We start from the raw sequence: 23,546 nt of genomic DNA, 5'->3' as shown, positions 1-23,546 counted from the left end.
CCCTTTCGGTCGAAGATGCCTATAGTATAATCGTCTCAGCAGACCTGCCGGTGATATCTGCGGTGTACCGACTCGGAGAGCCCTACGAATTGGTTGCGTTGGGCGAAGAAAATAGAGCCCATTCTGCAGGTGGCGCAAATGAGCTCATCGTTTACGAGGAGCAGTTAGAATCGGGGATGCGGCTGCCGCTCCTGCCCTTTTTTATAGAAGTGCTGAAGGAATATGATCTGTGCCCTGGGCAAATACATCCGAACGGCTGGAGAATGATGGTCGCCTTCTACTCCCTGTGTCGATCTGCCGGGTATCGAGCAACATGTCTAGTCTTTCGCGAGTTTTTTAAACCAAGCAAGGGGCAACGATCTCAACATGTCACATTCTCACACCAGAAGTTCAAAGTGATGGGTGGTTTGAAAGATAAATTATCCGAATACCGTCACCGCTACTTCTTGGTGAGGAAGCTCGATGGGGACTTTCCTTTTCGGGTCGTATGGAACGATGACCCCATGGACTCCAGTCGATGGCTGAAAACCCGCCCGAAGCTGCCTTTCGAGGAGAATTTGGTGAAGTATTTGAAAGGTCTCCCGTCGGATAAGGATCATAAGCAGGATGTAGATGAGTTAGTTCGTCATTTCCTGGCCGCCGGTTACTACATTTGGAATCAATGGAGGATGGCTCAACTTAGAGGGTGGTCGACTGCGGATTTTGAGAAATGGAAACGGGGATATAACTTCAAAGCTGGAGAATTGGCGGAATTGGAGGCGATCTCCGTAAATATTGCCGTTGTAGGTGAGGGGCTGGGATTTTATTTTGCCTTGTGAATTATGTCGCACGTAATATGTTGTTGTGTATTCGGAATGTCTTATTCTTTCTCCCTTCTGTATTTGCAGGTCCAGGAGATCCCCGTGTCACCATGGACTTTGACCCCAATGAATTCAGTGTTGGTCTGGAGACCGTTGATGAGGCGTTCAGAGGAGCTTCGGGTTCATTGGCTTCGTTTTCCTCGCTCGAGGATGCGAACCAAGTGGTGCAAAGTATGGGAGGGGTTATCGATGTGCGAGAAGATGCTGACGGAATAGTTGATGTTCCGCAAGGAAAACCCATGAATGATCCAGCTGCCAAGGAGCTTGAGGGCGATGTGGGGATGATCGTCCTTGAAGAAGAAAAAGCGGCAGTCCGAATCATGGGGTGCTTGCTCGAAAGCGAAAAAGGGATACGGGGAAAGCTGTTGATGAATCTGTGGCCGGGGAAGATCCTGCTGGGGAAAATGCAGCTGGGGCCAGCGAGGGTACCAAGAAACCCTATTCTGACGACGGGGCCGAGCTGTCTGCTGACGTGCCAGATCGACTAGGAGATCATTCGGAAATGGTTAAGAGGATGGAAACGAAAATCTCCAAGTTCAGGGATTATGTTATGAACTTGTCAGTGCACTCGGACATGATGACTTCCGATCTAGCTCGCATGATGGCTCGCGTTGCCAGGGTCCCCGGGGAGCATCAGCGGATGGAGGGGGCTTCAAAAATGAACCTGGGCCTGGAGACCTTATCGGCCCTTGGTGTGGTGGGTTCTCCTATCCGCACTGTTAGCCTTGGTTTGCCTTTCATGATTTTCGTCTTCTAACTTGTGTTATTTTATGTAGGCTATCCAGAATGCAACCAGGGTTTTTGACATGTGCGTTAATGACGATCAAGTTTTTCGTGATATGGAAGACGGTCTGCGGAGATCTGTCGGCGATCTCGAGGAGGCAAATAAGAACTTGGTGGCTGCGCGGGAGCTTCTGGATCATCGTGCGGCTGAGATTACCGTTTTTTCTGAGAAGCTGAAAGTAGAGACGGCCAGTCGAGTGGAGCTCTCCCAGAGGTTGAAACAAGATGTCGAGGAGATTTATGCGTACAGGGTGTTGCTCAGGATGGCTGTTAGGTGGACTCGTCGAGTAGCGGAGACTTTGAAGGAGAAAACGGGACGTGCGGCAGTGCTGGCCGAGGAGAACGACTCTCTTCGGCAACAACTGGAAGTTGCACGGAAAGAGGCTGCTGATCTTCGTGCTCTCGCTGGTCAGCACGAGGAGAAACTCATAAAGATGGATCGTATGATGCTGATCACCGCTGCTCATTCCGCAGGTTACAAAGTTCCCCCGAAGGTGATCTTTGCTCCGAATGTGTATGACAAAGCTGCCCAGGCGAAGGCTGTCGAATTTTGTGGTCGTTTCAAGAAGCAGTAGGCAGTTTGTACTTTGTCCATTTTGTTTTCAAAGATGTAATGATGATTCGTACAATCTGAATCTTTTTTGTGATATTGTAGTGTTCTAATTATGTCCTGCATGTTGATTTGATTGTAGTTCATTGTGATGTCTTTCATGTCTTTTCTCCGTTGCGCTATAAATAGGAGCCGGATTTTTCGTTGTGGACTTGCAATTTCTCTTTCACCCTTTCCTTTTCTTCTTTAGCTAATTTTCTCGGGGAAATGTCGCTTCGGGACATCGTCGATCCAGCCCGCGTGTTGGAGGTGCAAAAGGCAATATCGGCGATGCCACATCCCTATGTTTATTGTCCCCCGTCTGAGGAGAACGATCTGGAAAGGAAGGTGAGGTATTGGTCCCCTGTTTGGATGAACCGGGACTGGGCCTCTCAAAGGAGGAAAGTGGAGAGTGAGAATTCCGTTCCTTATACCGGATCCATCACCGATTCCTATGAGGTCGTTGTTAGCGCGCTTTCTACAACAGAAAAGAAAATATGGTCTCATGAGGGCATCGGGTATCTCCACCCCGATGAAACCGTCGCTCTGGTGCTCAATCCGCATCCTTCCTGGATAAAGAGGCTTCTAGCCGATGAGATGGAAAGGGTGATAAACTTGCCTCATGAGACGGAGTACCGACAAGTAGGGCGCCATGCCTCGCCAACGCGTCCATATGGACCGACGTTCGTCGATCCCATCAAACCTCGAAGTGTGGTTTTCTTGGAGTTTGCGAGGCAGGGTAGTCTTGGTCCCGTTCCTGCTAATCCTAATCATCGTGTGACCCATGTGGGCAAAGCCTATTTGTATCATAGGCAGAACGGCCATAATACCGATGAGTGCGTGGACTGGAGAGCGATGCATCAAGATTTGATGAATGAGGAGGCTATCCCGAACCCTGATCGTTCTCAATCTACCTGAATGTGTTAGGGTTGCTTATCCGTTTGCTGTAGCCATAGGAATGTTTGTAATGGCTCTTTGTAGCAGGAGTGACCTTGTTTGTAGTTTGATATCGTAGTTGACCTTGTAGTTTGCGAGTTTATTTTAATCTATGCGCCTTTCATGTGATAAGACTTGAATGTTGTGGAGAGACTCGAACGATAACATTCAGATGTTATACTCAGATGCTCGAGGAGTTTTATTATTTTATTTATAAATGAAATGGAGCGAAGAAAAGGGGCAGAGTTCTGCGTACTCCAAATCGTTCATAATGTGGGATTGTGAGATGACGTATTAGGCGTTAAACATGTTCGAAGAGCCTGATGTTAACATTTGAATGTTTGTTTGGCGGAGAACGCGATAGGGTTCTGCTCGCTCAAAATCGTTAACAAAATGATAGTTAGAGGATGTAGGAGGCGTTCGATATGATCGAAGAGCCTGATGCTAGCATTTGAATGCTTAGTTGGCGGAGAACGCGATAAAGTTCTGCTCGCTCAAAATCGTTAACAAAATGATAGTTAGACGATGTAGGAGGCGTTCGATATGATCGAAGAGCCTGATGCTAGCATTTGAATGCTTAGTTGGCGGAGAACGCGATAAAGTTCTGCTCGCTCAAAATCGTTAACAAAATGATAGTTAGATGATGTAGGAGGCGTTCGATATGATCGAAGAGCCTGATGCTAGCATTTGAATGCTTAGTTGGCGGAGAACGCGATAAAGTTCTGCTCGCTCAAAATCGTTAACAAAATGATAGTTAGACGATGTAGGGGGCATTCGATATGATCGAAGAGCCTGATGCTAGCATTTGAATGCTTAGTTGGCGGAGAACGCGATAAAGTTCTACTCGCTCAAAATCGTTAACAAAATGATAGTTAGACGATGTAGGAGGCATTCGATATGATCGAAGAGCCTGATGCTAGCATTTGAATGCTTAGTTGGCGGAGAACGCGATAAAGTTCTGCTCGCTCAAAATCGTTAACAAAAATGATAGTTAGACGATGTAGGAGACGTTCGATATGATCGAAGAGCCTGATGCTAGCATTTGAATTCTTAGTTGGCGGAGAACGCGATAAAGTTCTGCTCGCTCAAAATTGTTAACAAAAATGATAGTTAGACGATGTAGGAGGCGTTCGATATGATCGAAGAGCCTGATGCTAGCATTTGAATGCTTAGTTGGCGGAGAACGCGATAAAGTTCTGCTCGCTCAAAATCGTTAACAAAATGATAGTTAGACGATGTAACCAAAACATCTCTATGAATCGTGATTCGTGTACAAGTTATTGATAATATCTCTTTAACGTTTGGATATTCCAGCTATTGTCGTAGACCATCCCGTCTAAAGAGGCGATTTTGTAAGCTCCAATATGGAGAACAGTGTCGATCTTGTACGGTCCCTCCCATGATTGGCCGAGCTTTCCTTGAGCTAAAGGGGATTGCGCAGCCGCGGCGTCTCTGAGCACAAGGTCTCCGACCTGAAAAGTGCGGGGGCGAACTCTTCTATCGTGATAGCGCGCTACATTCTGCTTATGGGCCGTGATATGCAAAAGAGCATTAAGTCGCTCTTCCTCGAGTCGGTCGCTGGCTTCCCTGAGCTTCACGCTGTTGTCGACCTCTTCGAAACTGGTCTGTCGGGGGGAGCGAAGAATGACTTCAGATGGTGCCATTGCTTCTGCCCCATAGGCGAGGAAAAAGGGGGTACGTCCTGTTCCCGTATGAGGGGTGGTGCGGTATGACCATAAGATTGCTGCAATGTGATCGGGCCATGCCCTGCCTTGGTCGGATAAACGTGCTTTGATCCCACAAAGGAGCGTTCGGTTGCTTACCTCCGTGAGGCCGTTGCCCTGAGGGTGAGCTACCGACGTGTACCGTCCTTTGATACCCCGGTCTGCGCAGAAATCGCAAAACTGACTGCAGTCGAACTGCTTCCCATTATCAGTGATAAAGGAGTGAGGGACCCCGAATCGGTAAATAATTGTTCGTTTGAGAAAACTGATAACGTTGTCAGCGGTTATCTTGGCCAGGGCTTCAGCTTCGATCCACTTGGTAAAGTGATCGACTGCCATGACCACGAAACGCTTTTGTGCTAAAGCCATTGGGAAAGGGCCTAGCAGGTCGATACCCCATACCGCGAATGGCCATGGTGTGATGATACCTTTGAATGGAGCCACCGAGGCGTAATGGGTATTGGCGTGTAGTTGACATGCCTGACAACTGCGGACCAGACGCGTTGCGTCGGAATCCATGGTCTGCCAGTAGAACCCCTGGAGCCGGGCCTTCTTTGCAATTGTTCGGGCGCCCTGATGCGAGCTACATACGCCCTGGTGAATTTCCTTAAGACAGTGATCTCCATCTTCCTCGGATACACAACGCAACCAGGGATGCGTGGCAGATTTGCGATAAAGTAAGCCATCATGTAATGCATAACGCCAAGAATGCCGGACCACGAGGGATGCCGCTGTCCGATCTGCTGGGAGTGTCCCATCTTGAAGATATCTGATAATTGGGCTTCTCCATCCTCCTGCCGCGGCGTCTGCTGGGTCGATCTGCAGCGAACTCTCGGTGCGAATAGCTGGGGCGCTTGCAATTTCGATTAAGGCGAGCGGGTCACTAGACTGTTCGCCTGCTGCAAGAGCAGCGATAGCGTCTGCTTCCTCGTTCTCCTCTCGCGGCACTAGCACCAGGTCAAGGGTTACTCCTTTTGTTTTGAGATCATTGAGTAGGGATGTGGCGAGGGCCAGGTATTGGTACATTGTCGGGTCCTTTGCCTGGTAAGCACCGCTGACATGGCTGACGACAAGCTTCGAGTCCGAGCATATTATCAGCCGTCCGCTCACTATTGTTTTTCATAGTCGAAGGGCGGCGATCAAGGCCTCATACTCGGCCTCATTATTAGTGGTCGGGAAATTTAGCCGGACGGCGTACCGCATGTGGAGATTATCGGGTCCTTGAATGGCTATACCAGCGCCTGCCCGTCCTGGAGCGCAGGACCCGTCAATGCTCATAGTCCAGATGTCGTCAGTGTGAGCTGCCGTTGTCGTAGGCTTGGTGTTAGCACAGCCGGTAAATTCGACAATAAAATCAGATAACGCCTGAGCCTTGATCGTCGTGCGGGGCTCAAAACGAACGTTAAACTGGGAGAGACGAACGGACCAGTTGGTGATACGCCCGGAAACCTCTGGTCTCTGGACGACCTTTTTTAGCGGATAATTGGTCCTGACCACGATCGTGTGCGCTTGGAAATATGGTCTCAGACGTTCTGAAGCTTGAGTGATGGCGAATAGGGCTTTTTCCACCTCGGAGTATCGGCTTTCGGCTCCCTTCAGCACTTTGCTCAGAAAGTAGATTGGAAAAAGCTCCGTCCCCTCTTCTTGAGTTAAAACGACCCCTACTGTTTCATCCGTGATGGTGAAATATAAGTGAATGTCCTGCTCTGGTTTTGGCACCGAGAGCAGAGGGGGTGTTGCGAGGAAAGTTTTTATGGCGTTGAACGCGGCCTGGCAATCTGTAGACCACCTAAAGGGGTGCTCCTTCTTGATTGCTTTATAGAAGGGGAGACATCGCTGCGCCGAGCAGGAGATGAAACGTCCCAGAGCGATGATTCTTCCATTGAGCCTTTGTACCCCTTGCAGATCGCGCGGTGGTTCCATTGCTAGGATTGCTTCGATTTTTGCGGGGTTAGGCTCGATGCCCTTTTCTGATACCACGCAACCCAGGAATTTTCCACTGCGAATTCCGAAGAAACATTTTTCCAGATTCAGCTTGAGGTTATAGGCTCTGAAGATTTTAAATACTTCTGCTAAATCTTGCGAATGGTCGCCCTCTTCGGTGCTTAGGACCACCATGTCGTCGATGTACACCTGTACTGTCTTACCAATGAGATGGGCGAACATCTTATCTACCAAACGCTGGTACGTGGCCCCTGCATTCTTTAACCCGAAAGGCATGACATTGTAACAATATGTGCCTTCGTGTGTAATGAAAGAGGTTTTCTCGGCGTCGGCCGGGTCCAAAGGGATCTGCTGGAAACCGGCGATGGCGTCAAACTGAGACAAGATCTTGCGATCGGCAGTTTGATCGAGGAGTTGATCTATGTTAGGCAGCGGATAAGAATCCTTGGGGCAAGCTTTATTGACATTCGTGAAATCTACACACATGCGGTACTTTCCGTTGGCTTTCTTTACAAGTACAACGTTAGAAAGCCAGTCCGGATAGTTGACCTCGCGGATAAATTTTACAGCCAGGAGTTTGTCGATCTTTGCTTTTACTGCTGCCTGCTTGTCTTTCGCCTGCACTCGCATCCTTTGCTTCACTGGTTCGACAGAGGGGTCGATATTCAGCTTGTGCATTGCTTTCTCAGGTGCGACCCCCGTGATGTCCCCGGTGCACCAGACGAACACATCCGAATGCTCTGCTAGGACAGCCTTAATCTCTTCGGCCAGCGGGGAAGCGAGTTTCGTTCCCATTTTCACTATCTTGTTGTCCCCGAGGATACAGCCATCGACTGGTTCAATGGGCACGGGATTGTAACCCCTCATGTCCATCAGACCGTCCTCTAGGTAGAGCACTGTTCGAGGCTGATTCACCTCCCATTGCAACTTTTTGGCCAGCATACGATCTCCCTGGATGGTGATCTTTCCACGCGGAAGGGGCAAAGTCAAGCATAGTCCGGAGATATCCACCGTGGCCCTCAGGGCGGCCAGAAGAGGCCTTCCGATAATAGCATTGTAAGCCAGGGGGATATCGACCACCACCCACTCTGCGGTATCCTCGATTTCCTCGACCCCTTCGGCAAAGATAGTCGGTAGTGTAATAACTCCTTTTACTGGCACTTCGATTTCTGAGAGGCCAACCAAAGGGAAAGTCCCGGCCCGGAGGGCGGTGCGAGTATTCTTCATTGCGCAGAGTGCTGCCCAGGTGAGCAAGTTCACCGAACTTCCTGTGTCTACAAGCACTCGGTGTGTTTTAAAACCTGCGATGCTAATGGTGACAACAAGGGCCTCCGAGTGGTTGGTACGGAGTGGAGGTTGCACCGTTAGTGTCCGCCCGATCGCCTTTCTCTTACGGGAGCACTCGGGCGGTGCGAAAAGTGCTGGTGCTCCTTCCCTTATGACGTGTATTTCCCCGTGGTACCTTGGCCTCTTTGGCTCCTCTGCTCGCCCTGCTTCCCTCTGCTTTGGGCTTTGCTCCCTTTGCTTGCTCGCCTTTGGTGGCGCTCCCTGCTCCGTGATCTGCTCGATCTCCTTTTGTAGTTGATAGCAGTTCTCTGTGGAATGTCCGGAGGATCTGTGATACTTGCAGTATTCCTTTTCTTCCCGGGTTTTGCCCTTATCTCCGGCCGGAACCTGCTGTGTGAATCGGCGAGGTTGACTCTGAATAGCGTAATGCACTTCCTTGCCCCAGGATCGATCTCCCCTTCGCTCCGGGTTGGCGCGCTCGGCTCGGGCCGGAAAGGGCATCGGAGCCTCCTTGCGGACTCGGGCCTCCTCACGTGATTTCAGGATCGTCCCGCCTCTATCCTGCTTATGCGTGTCGCCTTTGGCCTTGTCCCTTTCTGTCTCCTCGTAGCCGGTGGGACGATCACAATCATCGTATCGGACAAACGTCTGTGCCATGGTCATCAGCTCTTCGAAAGATCTCGGCATCTTTCGGAAACACTTCTGCTTTAGAGGCTCGTAAGTGGTCCCTTTCGCTAAGGCGTCGTGGGCCACCTCCAGGTTGAGGCCTTTAACTTGCGAGGCCATGTGATGAAACCTTAAGAGGAAATTGCGCAGAGGCTCGGTTGTTCGCTGCTTGAGCCCGTTGAGGTCCGAACTGATTTTCCTGACCTTTGCCGTTGCGGCAAAGCGAGAGAGGAAAAGATCCTTTAGGAGATCAAAAGAATCAATGGATTCCGAGGCAAGTCCCCGATACCATTCCTGCGCACTGGATGAGAGAGTGGTGGGGAAGACCTTGCACATGATGTCCTCATCCTTTGAGTATAAATTGATAATGCTCATGAACGATGCCACATGGTCGTTGGGATCCTCGGTCCCTGAATATTGGGTTAGTCGAGGAGCTTTCCAGTCGCGCGGGAACCTCTTCTCGATGATCCTTTGCACCAGTGGTGTTTTGCTGGAGGTGATGCTTCCTCCCATTACGCCTCCGAGGGCCCTTTTGTCGAGAAAACGTTGAATCTTCAGTTCCAACAACTCTTCGCTATTCGCGACTCTAGTGCCCTCTCGTCGCTGCTCGCCCTCTCTGGTCGCAACGGCCCCGGCTCCTCTTCCCGCGATGACCACCGCTTCTGGGGCCTGCTCTGGCAAGGCTCCCTCCTTCTGTAACTCTGCCGCCTCTTTAAGGTATTGCCATATTTTGGCGTTCTCCTCCTGCAGGCATCTCTGCTGGTCTATGATCTTCATCTGAGCCGCCGTGTGTACGGCCTGGGTCGTTTGAAAACCTTGGATTGCGCTGAGGAGTTGAGTGGTGTTAAAGGTCTCCTCCTCTTCAGGGCTTACCTCCTCCATCAAAGGCCCAAGGTTTCTGGGGGAGATCGGAAGGTTTGGGATCACGCCTCCGGCGTGCGTCATGGAGCTGGTTGCTCCAGCTTCGGGTACTACAGTTGGTGCCGAGTCATTAGGGGTTTGCATCTCGTTTGAAGCTCTGGAGTCACTTGTAGTCCACGCTCACCGCACCAAATAATTTAGGAATGCGAACACAGTGATCCTGGCCTTCGGTGATGATGTCTGGCTCGCCGATTGCTCGTCCCTGCGCCGGGAAAGGTCCCTGCGGATACTCCGACGAGCAAGACAATTAGTAGCTCAAGAGCGTTTATTAATCAATTGTGTAAGAGATAGAAAGAGTTACCCCCCTCGATTCCCAATATGAGCTGTGTATTTATAGAGGGTGCTTGGGCCTTGGGCCCTCCTGGGCCTTCAGGCCCTGATTCATATCCCGAATCAATTACCATAATATAAAGGGATAAGATACCAAAATAGGTCTATGGTTTTTGGAAAAGTACCAATTTAGGCTCAACGTTCAAAATAGCATCAATATAGGCTTAACGTTTACAACATAATATCAATTTAGGCTTAACGTTTACAATATAGCATCAATTTAGGCCTCACGTATAAAATAGCACCAATATAGGCTTAACGTTTATAAAATAATACGAATTTAAGCTTAACGTTTACAAAATATATCCAATTTAAGCTAAATGTCATAATTAAATTAACCATATTATATTCTTTTCTTATTAACTTTATATGTTATCTTTTTATTTTATTTTCTTATTTATTATAATACAATTAATTAGTTTTCTTGCCAATTGTTTTTCGTCAACCATTCCATGACTCCTAAATTCCATAGTTCATGTAATATATGCAAACTAAAAGTAATTTAATATCCACAATATTTTGAACACTAGTTAAAAAATATTGATACATGTCAATGTTCGAAATATTGTGGATATTCAATTACTTTTAGTTTACATATATTACATAAGCAATGAAATTTAGTAGTTATAGAATCATTTATGAAAAACAAATATAAGATTTTAATAGGCAAGAATACTAATTAATTGTATTATAATAAATAAAAATATAGAACTAAATAAAAAAATAACATATAAACTTAATAGGGAAAGAATATAATATGATTAATTTAATTATGAGGTTTAGCTTAAATTGATATACTTTGTAAAATGTTAAGCTTAAATTCGTATTATTTTGTAAACGTTAAGCCTATATTGGTGCTATTTTGTACGTGAGGCCTAAATTGATGCCATATTGTACACGTTAAACCTAAATTGATATTATATTGTTAACGTTAAGCTTATATTAGTGCTATTTTGAATGTTGAGCCTAAATTGGTACTTCCTCAAAAACCTTATCAAGTTGTATGGTTAAATGATGCTATTTTTAAGTAATCGAATAAAACGAATAAATTTAACATAAATGTAGAAAAAGTGTGTATGCATAGCATAGGTGGAAAAACACCTAATACACATGGACATCATGCATGACAATATCCAATATGTGCATGCATGTGATGTAGACATCCCACTACTGAATCATATAATATAAATATAAAGCCATCATTTATGATTAAATGATGCATCTTTTTTTTCTCTTTTCCCACTCCTAACCTAATGATAAGAATGGAATTCAACTTTTTCCTTTTTATCTTTTCTAATTTGGATAACCTAATTCTAATTATGTTATTAACACTTTTTAATCCCATTATGGATATTCTAAGTTTTAACTTCAACGACAAATATTGGTCACTAGCTTTAGTTTGTTCCCTTTGTTTTTCTATAGCTTTAAAATAAAACTTAAACAAATGATTATTATTATGTCCTTAAATAATTACAAAGAATACAAATAAGAACAATGAGAAAAAAAATATATAAAAACCTACAAATTTTGGTGAAACAAGAAAGCAACTTAACATTGTCAAAGAATTAATTTAACTTTAACCAAAAAATTTAAGGCTCAATAATAATGTTTATTATATTTTTGAGACACTTTATAGTATAGTGCAATGCTTTGTGGATTTGAGGTGCATACAACTAACGCTGGCTCTAAGGAGAGCATGCGAAAGGTGCCCGATTAGGGTTTTCTATTTAAAAGGTTCTTCAGTCTGAAATTTTTTTCAATTATAATACAATAATTATTAAAATCATAATTATTAAAATCATAATTATTAAAAAACTATGCATATATTGTTATTATATATCCTAATTCAATAGTAATTAGTAATTAATCATATATAAAAAATAAGAATAAAGTCTGCTAAAATGGAAAAAAAATAGTACACATTATCTTTTAATTTTCAACCACCGTATCTCAACAATAATGACACAATAGGGATCCATGGTTTTTATAGTTTGTAATTAAAAGATTTGTGAATCATTTTTTTAAGAAAAAAATACTAGTGGTTTAGTTAATTTGTAAAGGAAGACCTTATATATGAGGTAATTTGTAAAGAGAGACTTATATACGATGTAATTTGTAAAGAGGACTTTATAATTGAGCTAAATTGCTCCCTTTTGGAGAAATAACGATAATAATTATTTTTTTATACAAATTGGGACGAGACAGAACTTGAGCGGGGTAATCACCCGAGGCCCAAGAACCGACAAACCCAAAATATATTAAAAAAGAAAATGTGAGTGTTTGAACAAGAGAAGAGAAAGAAGAACAAACACGAAGAAAGGGGAAGGAGAAAAGTTTAGGGAAGGTCAAGAAAAACGCAAGTGAGAAATATTACAAATGTCATCATTGATAAACTTGTGGCAAAAAGCAGGAGCTGAAGGCCACCAATTGATCACTGAGGAAGAGACTCCAAACTTTGCTAATGCATCAGCAACTCTATTTTCTTCCCTGAAGATGCGTGTAAAAAGAATCTTCATCATAGAGCAAATGCTGAGACACTGCAACCACTCTTGACGAATACTCCAAGGAACATCCATGGAACGATGTCGAAGCAGATTAACTACGTACATGGAGTCTGACTCAACCCAAAGCTGATGTCAATCTTTCTCTCAAGCAAGTTCAATTGCGAAAATAGCGGCTCTCAATTCAGCTAAATAAGCAAAAGAAGGAGGTGTAAGAAACACTATAGGAGAGATTTGTTGGTCCCTTGTGTTACAAGAATAAGTTCCTAAGGGGGGTTAAATGAACTATTTAAAATTTTAAAATATTAGGCTGACTTGTCTTAGTTATGACTTAAGATTTTTCTTTAATTCTTAGCACAGCGATATTGGGTAAGGTCAGATGCACCTTTAATTGATCAATGACTAAAGTTGCTTCTAACTTGAGTCAGGGAATAGCACTTGGGAGTTTATTTCTGAGCTCAACACTTAATCACTCAACTCAGTATTCGTTCAATTAAGCATTTACTAGACAAAATAAAAAGCAAGCAGATAAAAGAGTTAAGGGATAGAAAAGGTTACTCAACAGTTTTATCCTGGTTCGGCCTCCTGCCTACATCCAGTCTTAGGAATCCTTCCGAGTTTTAATCCAGTACTGAGCTCTTTTGGGTAGAGCACAAACCCCTTACAATAGTCAGAGAGTATATAGAGTACCATCCTCTATATTCTATGCTCAACACTATCAACTTCTGAGTGCTAAATACCGAGCAACTCAGAGTCTCCTAAATTTTTTAGAATTGATAAGGTTTTTGTTCTAATGACAAAGAACACTTTGAATGATCTAAAAACTAATGTTTTACACAAAAATGAGAGTTGGTGTAAGATTGCTTTGCTTTGCTTTTGCACATAACTTCAAGGAAGAATTTGGTCAACGTTTCGACTTGTTGAAGAACTGCCTCGGTTGAAGCAAATGAGAGGGCTATTTATAGTGACACTTGAGCCATCAGTCATTTCAAATTTCGAAAGAACCGTTGGATGGAAACGTCTCTTCTGTCCCTTTCGTTCCTCAGTGCTCAGTGCCGCGGCTAATGAGAACGTAGTCTTTTATGTCTTGATCAGTGCTTCAATTGCTTTTGATCAGTAAGCGTCAGGCTGTCTCTCTATTTTAGACAAAGATTCCTAGACAGCTTTTCCGTTGCGTCTGATCCTTTCCTCATTTGGATTAGCTTTGTCCTCAAGTTTATTGAGTCAACTCTTGCTTTATCTGCGTTGTCCGCTGAACTCAACGGCTTCGTTGTGAAGGAGTTAGCCAGTCTTCTGGATCCTTCTTCTTGCTGGGCTGAGTTGAATCACAAGCTTTTGATCTGTTTGACTTAGCTTGGGCCTTGACCTTGCTTATTGGGCTTTGGGCTTTATCTTAATGTCTTTCATACTTGTATAATTAAATACGCCACAAAATACTCACCAAACACATTAGTAACAAATAAATCAAAGCAATTAAATTTAGTGTGTTGGAATTTTATCTTAGGGATTTAATTCTAATTTAAATAGATTTGTCAAATCAAAATTAGTGTAGAAATGTGTTTCAACAAGAGTGACTAGTCTCCTCGGAACTTGTCACTAGGATCAGCCTAGTTCTTCCCATATTTTTTTTTTCGAATCGATCCAGCTTGCCACTTTCGATCATTTTTTCTAACTCCGCGGTTAGATGCCCACAGTCTTCTGTTTCTTGATCCTCACTCTTGTGAAAGTGATAGTATTTTTTGTTGCTTCAATCATTCTTGAGTTTATGTGGGTACTAAATTCTCACCTTGTTGTCTTCCACACAAAAGAGCATCTCCTTCTAAAGAGCGTTAAAGGAGTGTCTTGGTTTGTCCTTTTTCTCCCGAGGTCCGCTAATGCTTCATTCTCTCCCTTCTCTCATACTTGAGGGTTTATCACTATTGGGGACTTGATCTCTCTGAAGCAACGAGTTCGATTTGTGTTCGTCCCAATGGGTGTAATCTCGAGCTCTCTTTATTAGTTTTTGAAATTCTTTTGGGTGAGCGGTGATGATGCTTTGCTGAAGTGCAATGCTTCAGCAATTGCTGGCCAAGGCATCTATGGCTCCCCATATATGAAATTCTTTGACCTGAATCGACATGGCTTGGAATTTTTCAATGAAGTGGGCCAGAGTCTCTCCCTTCATTCTGGACAGCTCGATTGAGGTCCAACATGGTCTTCCCTTCTGGAACTAAGGTGATGAAATGGTCAACGAATGACTCCGCCATTTGGTTGAAGTTATGGATCGACTCGATCAGGAGTTGCTCATACTAGAAGCCGCTTATTCTTTTAGAGTAATGGGGAAAATACGATATAATACAGCATCAATAGCCGTATTTTCTTCCATTATTCCCCAAAAGTACTTGACATGAGTGACATGGTCACTCAACCCTCCATATTGTGTGAAGGTTGGCACCCTGAATCCTCGAGGCATAGGCTGTTACTGAATCTTCTTTGAAAGAGGCGTGTTTGTCTTTGCCAAATTAGAATATCTGTCTCGAGAACTGGATTTACACAAAGAATTCTTATCAAGGAGTTCCAATATGTCCTCCTTGCTGAGGGGCGTATCTTCTTCGGCATTCATCTTCTCTGGCTCGAACCTCCGGTGGCAGTTACTTTGGATCTTTGATGGGGAACGATATTCGCTTTGCCTCGTGGGGTTTATCTTTTTCCTTATCTTTAGGGTCCTTTCGCCTTGCACAGTGCCGATGAGGGCTTCTTGATCTGGAATACCTCCATATAAGGGATAGGCTTCAGGAATAGGCCCTAGGGGTTCCAGTGGATTCCCTACTAGATTCTCCTATTCGGATGGGTTTTTCTCGCTCGTCCTCTTTTCCCTTCAGTAGCTGTCGCTGAAGATCAGCCATCTCCAGCTCATGTGTTGCTTTTGTATCGTCCATCTCCTTTTCCATAGCCACTAGATTCAGGGCAAACCTTTAGGATACTTCATCCGCCATGGAATTGAGGATCTAATTTGGGCTGGGGCCCTGCTTGTTCATTGACTTCTTGATCGTTGTTCCGGTGGATCTCCGAGTGAACGCGACTAGATTGAGCCATCACTGAATATTCTGATAGATGGTGGATAATCGAACTCCACATTCATCGCACCAATGATAACTAGTTACATGTTCTTGGTTACGTGTCCAAATCGTGATGATGATTCGACGTCGTGTTGAGCCTACAAAATAGTATGCAGGTCAAACGTGGCCGGAGTCTGGAGAAACCCGTTTCGATGCATAAGTCAGTTTTTGGTTTAAGATCGGATGGAAGGGTATGGACTAGTTTAAAGCTAGTAGTTAACGTATCGAACCTTGCGTCTATATTTGTATATTTATAGTGTTCCATTAGGTTTAAGGTTGTCACCTCCTTGGGAATCTTTATGGATTCCTAATCCCTCAAGGAGTCTGAATCCTAGGAGGATTCCTTACCTCGTAGGATTCTAGAAGATCTTGAAGCTTTGAGGTCAGAACCTCGTAGCCATGACGGGTTGCTGCTTATTGGGCTTCGGCCATGGTGGCCATCTCTGGCTTGTTGAAATAGGCCAGGGACCGTCTCGGGCGTTATTTGGATCCTTATTATGCTTGGATTTGGGCCGCAATAAGGATGGTGGTAATGGCATGCATTGTTGGATGTATAATTTGAGATACAGGAATAATATGGAGATATATAGAGAGAGAAGTAATAGACACAATAATGTTTGAATCACCTTGAATGATATTGACTCTAAAGCCTTGTATTTATAGTGAGACAATTGAAGTTTGTATAGGACTACAATATGCAAGTATAAGAGTATTGAAACTCTACCTAGCTAGTAATACAGACAAATTGAGACTCTAACTAGATAGGAATCTATTTACATGATAATAGGAATATTATCTCTAACATGCATCATGCATGTGTTAACCTGATATCAGTTAGGGTAAAATTTTAGTGCAATGGAGAAAATTTGCACTTGGTAAAAACGAAAATAAAAAAGATTTGGAACTTAAAAATAAAAAGAAAAAAGAAAAAAAAAGAGAACAACAAATTTCATTTAAAAAGAGAAGAAGTGGCCTACCATTCCCTACTGTAGTGATGAAATTTCATTTAAAAATTGAACCGTTTTTGCAGAAAAATACATTATTTTATAATCCATCCATTCCACAAAAATTCAAATATCATATAATTATGTCTCAACACTTCCAATATTAATATAAAAATTAATGCAAAGTCACATTGCAAAATTTAATAATCCTAATAAATATGAAGTACTAAACCTCTATTTCTAATTTAAATTCCACCCCTCAAAGAATTGAATCATTTCCTTATATGAAATGGCAAAAATATTCCCACAAAAACCCATAATTTCTTCTGCTAATTTCAATTTCATGACCATAAAAAAAGAAACATATACAGTATGGATGAAATCTCTAGTTTGCCATACCAATGGCTGCACTATCTTTGACTCCAACGGTAACATCGTTTATAGAGTCGAAAATTACGATCATAAGTCCAGCAATGAGGTCTTTCTCATGGATCTTCGAGGTCGAGTTATCGTAACTATACGAAGAAAGGTACAATACTAATTCTATTATAATCCCGGTCCAGATTAATCATTTGTATGCATCTCGTTTTTCATTGATCGGGTCTATTTTGTCAGCGATTACTAGTTTTTCGACGCTGGTACGGGTATCGATGGAATGTAGAAAACAAGGAGGAGGAGGAGCCATGGTTTGAAGTTAGAAGAGATTGGATGAGAAAAATGGGGTGTGAAGTTAGATTAGGGTTTGACAAGTATTGGATTGTGAATTTGGGACAAAAAGATGGGTTTAGAATAGTAGATTTTGATGGAGATTTAATTGCAGAGGTCAGTTATAAATTAACTAATTTTATTTATGTTATTGAGATTTAGTGTCGGTTAGTTTCCATTTTTCGAAATTGTTTTTTGGTGTCCATTACTAAAGAAAGTGTTTGGTAAAATTCTGAAACAACTATTTTAGTATAAAAAACAACTAATATACGGCTGAAACAAACAGGCTCTTATTAACTTTTAATTATGTTAATCAAATTATGTTAATATTGAATTAAATTCTGGGAAATGCAGGTAAAGCAGAAGCAAACAGCATCAGGATATGGATTAGGAGATGATGTTTTAAGTTTGATTGTGGAGCCTCATATTGATCACCTATTTATTATTGCAATTTTGATTGTTTATGGATTAATCAACAATATTTTGTAGATTGTTTTTATTCCCTAATTTTTTGTAATTAAAGGGAGTTACCATAGGAAATTTCATTCTGTGCATAAATATCAGTATTTTTTACATATTATTTTTGTATAAACCAAAATTGAGTTAGATGACTAATTTTTTTTCCAAAATTAATCTTCATCTAACTTTCTTTTCGTTTATTACTGTTAACAGATAATTATGATACTTATCTTGCTTAACTCTCTATATATATTTTTGATAACACCTGCATATTATCATTGAGAGCGAAAATGTAATAATAAGAGTAAATTAAGACGAATGTACCAACATAATACTAGACCACGTGGCTTAGAATAAGATACGCCTTGTATAAACATACGCCAAACGGAGTTGAGAGGACAAGATTCACCATCGATCCTTCGCCAGTAAGGATTCGCCCAAATACCTTCTCTAAAAATGGCCGCCATTAATAACATTAATGGTAGGAACGGACAAGCCACTAGGAACAAGCAATGAATATGATAAAGAGTATTAATGACGAGACTGTTTATGTACAACCTTGTTAATGTTTAAAGGTTACAGAAATATATATAAATACCTCAATCCTAAGGTATTAGAGGGATACTTTCTGATGATAGAGCTCTTATCAATTATTATTGTTATTCTTAAATTCCAATACTAATTTTGGCATTCGAATGTTGTCCGCCGATCCCAATAACATCTCACAGGGCAGAACTCTGACTAAGGGTATTTTCCACAAATGTCAATTCCTATCTAAAATTTGATCTTATCTCTATCTCTTAGAGTTGTTTAATTTATATATAATAATATATAACTCTTCTTATATATATCTATATCATAAATAGACAAAATATATAAATCCTTCAAACCCTAATTTTGATTTTCTATTATTGTATTAATAATTGCAACAACCTTGCACCAAGGCAACAGCTAAATACCATGAAAATTATTATTACATTACAAGCTAGGGAAGTCCCACTAAATTAAATTCATTCAATTTTTTGATGTGAAAAATCATGAAAAAAAAAAGGAAATTGAAACATAATGGCCCACACTAATCCGACCATTTTATGCTGTGGAAATAATGGGAGAAAATAGAGAAATTTAAAGGAAAATGGATAATGATTACTTTGATCTTAATCTTAAACAAAATAAAAGTCACAACATAAATATATATGTGGTGAGACAAGATTGGACACTGAATACTACTAATATGACAAATTTAAAGGCATAGTTTTTCATATTGAAAATAGTATATGGTTTAGAATGTTGGGACATTACATTTAATTCATGTTACCCCTTTTCTCAACATGCCAACTACTACTACATTTTTGTATCAATTTCCTTCAAACGTGCATACCCTTTGTTTCCTACTTTTATTGAGAATAATGTTTTATAATTATGAAGATTAAGTATCTAATTAGAAAAGTAATAATTAAGAAAACTAGGCGAATGACGGCTCTCTCGACGGAAAACTGAGCAACTCCCTCCGCCGAGGAAGATATTAGATCGAACGAGCAACAAAAAGTAAAAGGAGTTGAAGGAATTGCAGCCTCTCGACATAGTGGAGATGTAGAACCACAAGGTTCTCTTTCCGCAAAAAATGGGTGTTTTGGAAAGACTCGCTTCTAGGGCAGTGCAACGTTAAAGATGTTAACATGGATAAAAATGAAGAAACAGATGACATAATTATATGAACATCAAATTCTCATCTGACAGTGATGATGATGAAGAAGAAGATGAATCTAGCGTGAATCCCACTCTGATACAATCAAAGGGATTTCTAGCACTAGATTAAAAGATAGAAAATAATTTAATCAAATAACTTTTTTTTTCATAAGATCAAACACGTAGATAGATTAGAATAAAATTACCATTCACCGAGGAAGGAGAGACGTTCCCTTTATACGAGATTAAGAACCGCAAATAGTAGTTCCTCTATACCACATAAGTAGAAATATATAATAGAACAACCACGTGTGCTAGTATTCCAAAAACGAGAACTTGAATGAACAACAAAAGAAACCCGAAAGAAGATAGGGGTAGCTCGAAATTGGCTAGGAGGAGAGAATAGTTTCTTGTCTTCAGTTAGAAAAATATAATCCTTAGATTAATTTTCCATATTATAATAGGTTAATTAATTCGTTTAATAATGTTAGCATCAATTTTGCTAGTCGTCCTAGGAATAATGTTGCACATAAACTTGCAAGAGCATCCTATTATATGACAGGACTTATAGAGTGAGATACTAGTCCTCCAGATTTTATTGTTCAAGTCTTGTATTCTGATTTTATTTAATTCATGGTCTTTTCTTTTTAAAAAAAATTAGATTTAATTAATTTAAAATAATATCCAATATTACCTTCCTAATTAATTAAGACTTCAAAGATAATAAATAAATCATTCACATTATACCTAGGGGCAGCAATATATTAAATTCACGTGGTCATCAGGGTCCATGTGAAAAATACTGATATTACTTATTTAAGGGACTATTATTTGAACGCAAACTCAATTCTAAATTAGTTTCGGTTTCCTCATTTAAGTTGAATCAAATCTTAATTTCATTAATACAATTATATACCTATTTAATAATATCCAATAATATTTTCTATAAATATAAATATAAATAATATCTAATATTATTTACATATACTTATCTATATTCTATATATTCAGACAATTATATCCATATTTATTTGTTGATTGAGTTTGAATTGAATTTGATTTCATTCCTATTGAAATCCTGGTTCACTTGGCTCCACGTACACTGATTCTCACATGACTAAATACATATAACTATTATATGTATCTTAGGTTCTCCCGATTAGCCTTGATTTAAATAGTCTTTTTTAAAGTGTGTGATCCTGTAGGTCTATCTAATATTGAGAACCTCATCGTAATCTCAAAGTGATCCTTTGTTGTGCGATATCAAGGCAAGCATGAGGCACAGTCCTGTCACCCTCATCTGTTGTTTGAACATTCATTGATCTGTTAGTGAACTAATAAGTTCAAATAAACAATATCATATTGCTTAATTATGGTGTGGCTACACGATTCTCATCTTCACTAATCAAGTGGTCGATGTTATCTGCTCTTCTATGGGAGAGTGGCAATCCATACACTTCACTATGGTCCCTCAGCATGATTCAAAACATACCTTGCTAACATAGACTTGACACCAATTTACTGACCTGTTAGGCTACAACAAAAGTATCATGTGTCACATATAGGTTCCATATATAATAATTTTGGTTCTAAAGACTCATTTATGAGCATTACATGAAAACCATGTATGACATCGATACCATATGGTGTTCTCATAGCGGATCATCGAAAGCTTATTAATTGTTTCATAAACTTTCACACTCTTAGTTTGACATCCCATGTCTATAACGGTGAAACACCATCATAGCCAAAGCACATACTAATCTTTTGTTCATTATCATTCCCATGATAACAACACATCAGGGGTATCTAGATTAGTATTTTATTACCTCATGGTTTCAGTTTTTTGGGTCCTCAACCCATCAAACGTGAGCAGATCACTAATTAGTATTACTTCATTAAGTTAGTTCACATAAGTGATTAATATAACAGATTATTGCCATAAAATGAAAGGTATTATCTATATATAATATGTTAGGATAAGGGCATACTCCAGCTTGGCTGATCATTATCGGAAATCGTGAGGGTCTATGTGTCTGCCACGTGGAGAGGTGCACATGAAATGGTGGTTTCCGAGATTATGGGAAACACAGACTCAAAGCTTTTCACAATTGTTGAAGATGATGAGTGGGGTGAGACATTCTTGATATTCGAGCTAATAATGGGGTACAAGAATGTTTCGGAGGGGAGAGAGCTAGTGAATGAAGAATAAAGGACATGCTTTACCGAAAAGAAAACAAAATAGACGATAAGCCATTTTGTAGTTGCTATGAATTTTATTAGAGATTTAGTTGTGTTTGTCATTTTCTAGCATATTATTTTATTGTTATTGTTTTTTAAAGATTTTGTGTTGTTTTTTTTATTTGGGTTCTGAATATTCAGTATTCTCTATCTATCAAATTTAGTAATAATGGGATTTTAGTAAAACTCATGTAAAACCGTGGAAAAATTGAATAACTTTTAGTGAAACTTTTTATCTACAACTTTAGTTAAAGTCTTGTGTTTATAAGTTTTAGTTTAACTCCTATCAAACCTTGGTAAACTCAAGTGGAACTTTTTTTTATATAAAACTATGGTGAAACTCGTGTGAAGCCTTCGTGAAATTCATTAATTTTTAGTGAAACTATTGTAAAGCTATGTAACTTTATTCCTCCGAAAAGAAAGCTCTATAAGTTTAGTGAAACTCCAATAAAACATTTGTGAAGCCAATGTAATTTTTTTTTTTTTAATTATGTAAAATTTTGGTAATACTCCTATGAACCCAATTGATGAAACTCAATAACTATTGAAACTATTGTAAAATTGTATAATCTTAGTGAAACTTCTTGTGAAACTTTGGTGAAATTCATGTTGATCATTTTTTTTTTGTGAAATTCATGTAATATAGTTTCGTGAAACTCTTGTGTAACTTAACAACTTTTAGTGAAACTCTTTGCAAAACTTTATAACTTTAGTTAAACTTGTGTGAAACCTTAGTAAAACTTTATAAAGTTTAGTGAAACTTGAGAAACCTTTTTTGTACGAAAATGTCGGGAAATCTTAGTGAAACCCGTGTAAAACCTAGATAAAACTCCTATTAAAACTTTGCGAAACTGATGAGGGCATCCTTTCACTAAGCCCGAGCCCGGAGCCAAGAGACGAGAATAGTGAGGACCGGAAAAACCAGCCCAGTACGCGGGGCGTACTCACCAAGGCGCGGGGCGTGAAGGACCCAGTTCTCGAACATTTGCCCAGAAGCTCAGGAACGTGGGGCGTCCGTCTAGGAGCGCGGGACGTGGATTCGGCGTCGGAGGAGAAACCAACCCAGGAGGGCAAGCACGCGGGGCGTAGCCCCGAAGGCGCTCTGCGTGAAGTTCACCACCCATGGTCACCAGAAGCAGAAGCTCCAATACGCGGGGCGTGACTCCAGGAACGCCGGGCGTAAAGTCCTCCACGAAGACTCTTCCAGATCAGGGGCCGCGTTACGCGGAGCGTACCAAGACCCACGTGGGGCGTGGGCTGCTGAGAGAATACTTCTCCTCCAAGCTCTTACCAAGAGGGGACCATTACTGTTGGTGTTTATTTACTGTTTTGCCACCAACCTGTATTTACTAAACTACCATGGACTCTTTCCTTTCCCATCCTACCCTTATGCACATACTTTGCCCCAAAACCCTATTCATGGGTTTTTGGTCTTTATCCTTGTTATTTTGGAGAGTATTTAAACCCTCCTCTTTGTACTGTTCCTTAACTTTGAATGAATTAAAACTAAAAGCCTCCATTGGAGCTTGGATTACCAATCCTTGGGTTTACTCAACCTTCTAGTTTAGTTAGAGAAGTTTGTATTCTTTGTTGGTTTACGATTAAAACCTTCAGTCGATTTCAATCTACATTAGTTGGTATCAGAGCCGAGTCGTTTTCCTTCCGGAGACTTCTTTTCGGAAATGGTTCAACCACGTATCACAAACGAAACCACCGGATCCATGGAGCAACGAGTTGAGGCACTAGAAGGCAACGTGAAGCATATCACGGAGTCTCTAAGAGCGATAGAGGAGAAGCACGACACGAGTACCCAAGATATTCATCTCATCCTTGAAGAACTCACCATAACAACCCGCAATACTCAAGCTC

The 23,546-nt window shown here is 41.2% G+C and overlaps 1 protein-coding gene across 1 annotated transcript; it reads left to right on the top strand.

Moving 5' to 3' along the window:
- The first annotated feature begins 16,872 nt into the window (after nt 1-16,872).
- On the top strand, nt 16,873-17,777 carry LOC136214314 (protein LURP-one-related 4). Its single transcript, XM_066002870.1, has 3 exons — nt 16,873-17,112; nt 17,199-17,405; nt 17,643-17,777. The coding sequence occupies exons 1-3, from the start codon at nt 16,873-16,875 to the stop codon at nt 17,775-17,777; spliced, it is 582 nt and encodes a 193-aa protein (XP_065858942.1).
- The last annotated feature ends 5,769 nt before the right edge of the window (nt 17,778-23,546 follow it).

This window comes from Euphorbia lathyris, chromosome 1 (genome assembly GCF_963576675.1).
Source record: "Euphorbia lathyris chromosome 1, ddEupLath1.1, whole genome shotgun sequence".
NCBI lineage: Eukaryota > Viridiplantae > Streptophyta > Magnoliopsida > Malpighiales > Euphorbiaceae > Euphorbia > Euphorbia lathyris.
The sequence above is the reverse complement of the archived record's forward strand: the minus strand, read 5'-3'. Positions and strand labels throughout refer to the sequence as shown.

Coding starts and splice junctions, on each gene's coding strand:
- LOC136214314 (XM_066002870.1), top strand. CDS start 16,873: ATGGCAAAAATATTCCCACAAAAACCCATAATTTCTTCTGCTAATTTC. Junction 17,113..17,198: donor TCGTAACTATACGAAGAAAG/GTACAATACTAA, acceptor CTATTTTGTCAG/CGATTACTAGTTTTTCGACG. Junction 17,406..17,642: donor ATGGAGATTTAATTGCAGAG/GTCAGTTATAAA, acceptor TGGGAAATGCAG/GTAAAGCAGAAGCAAACAGC.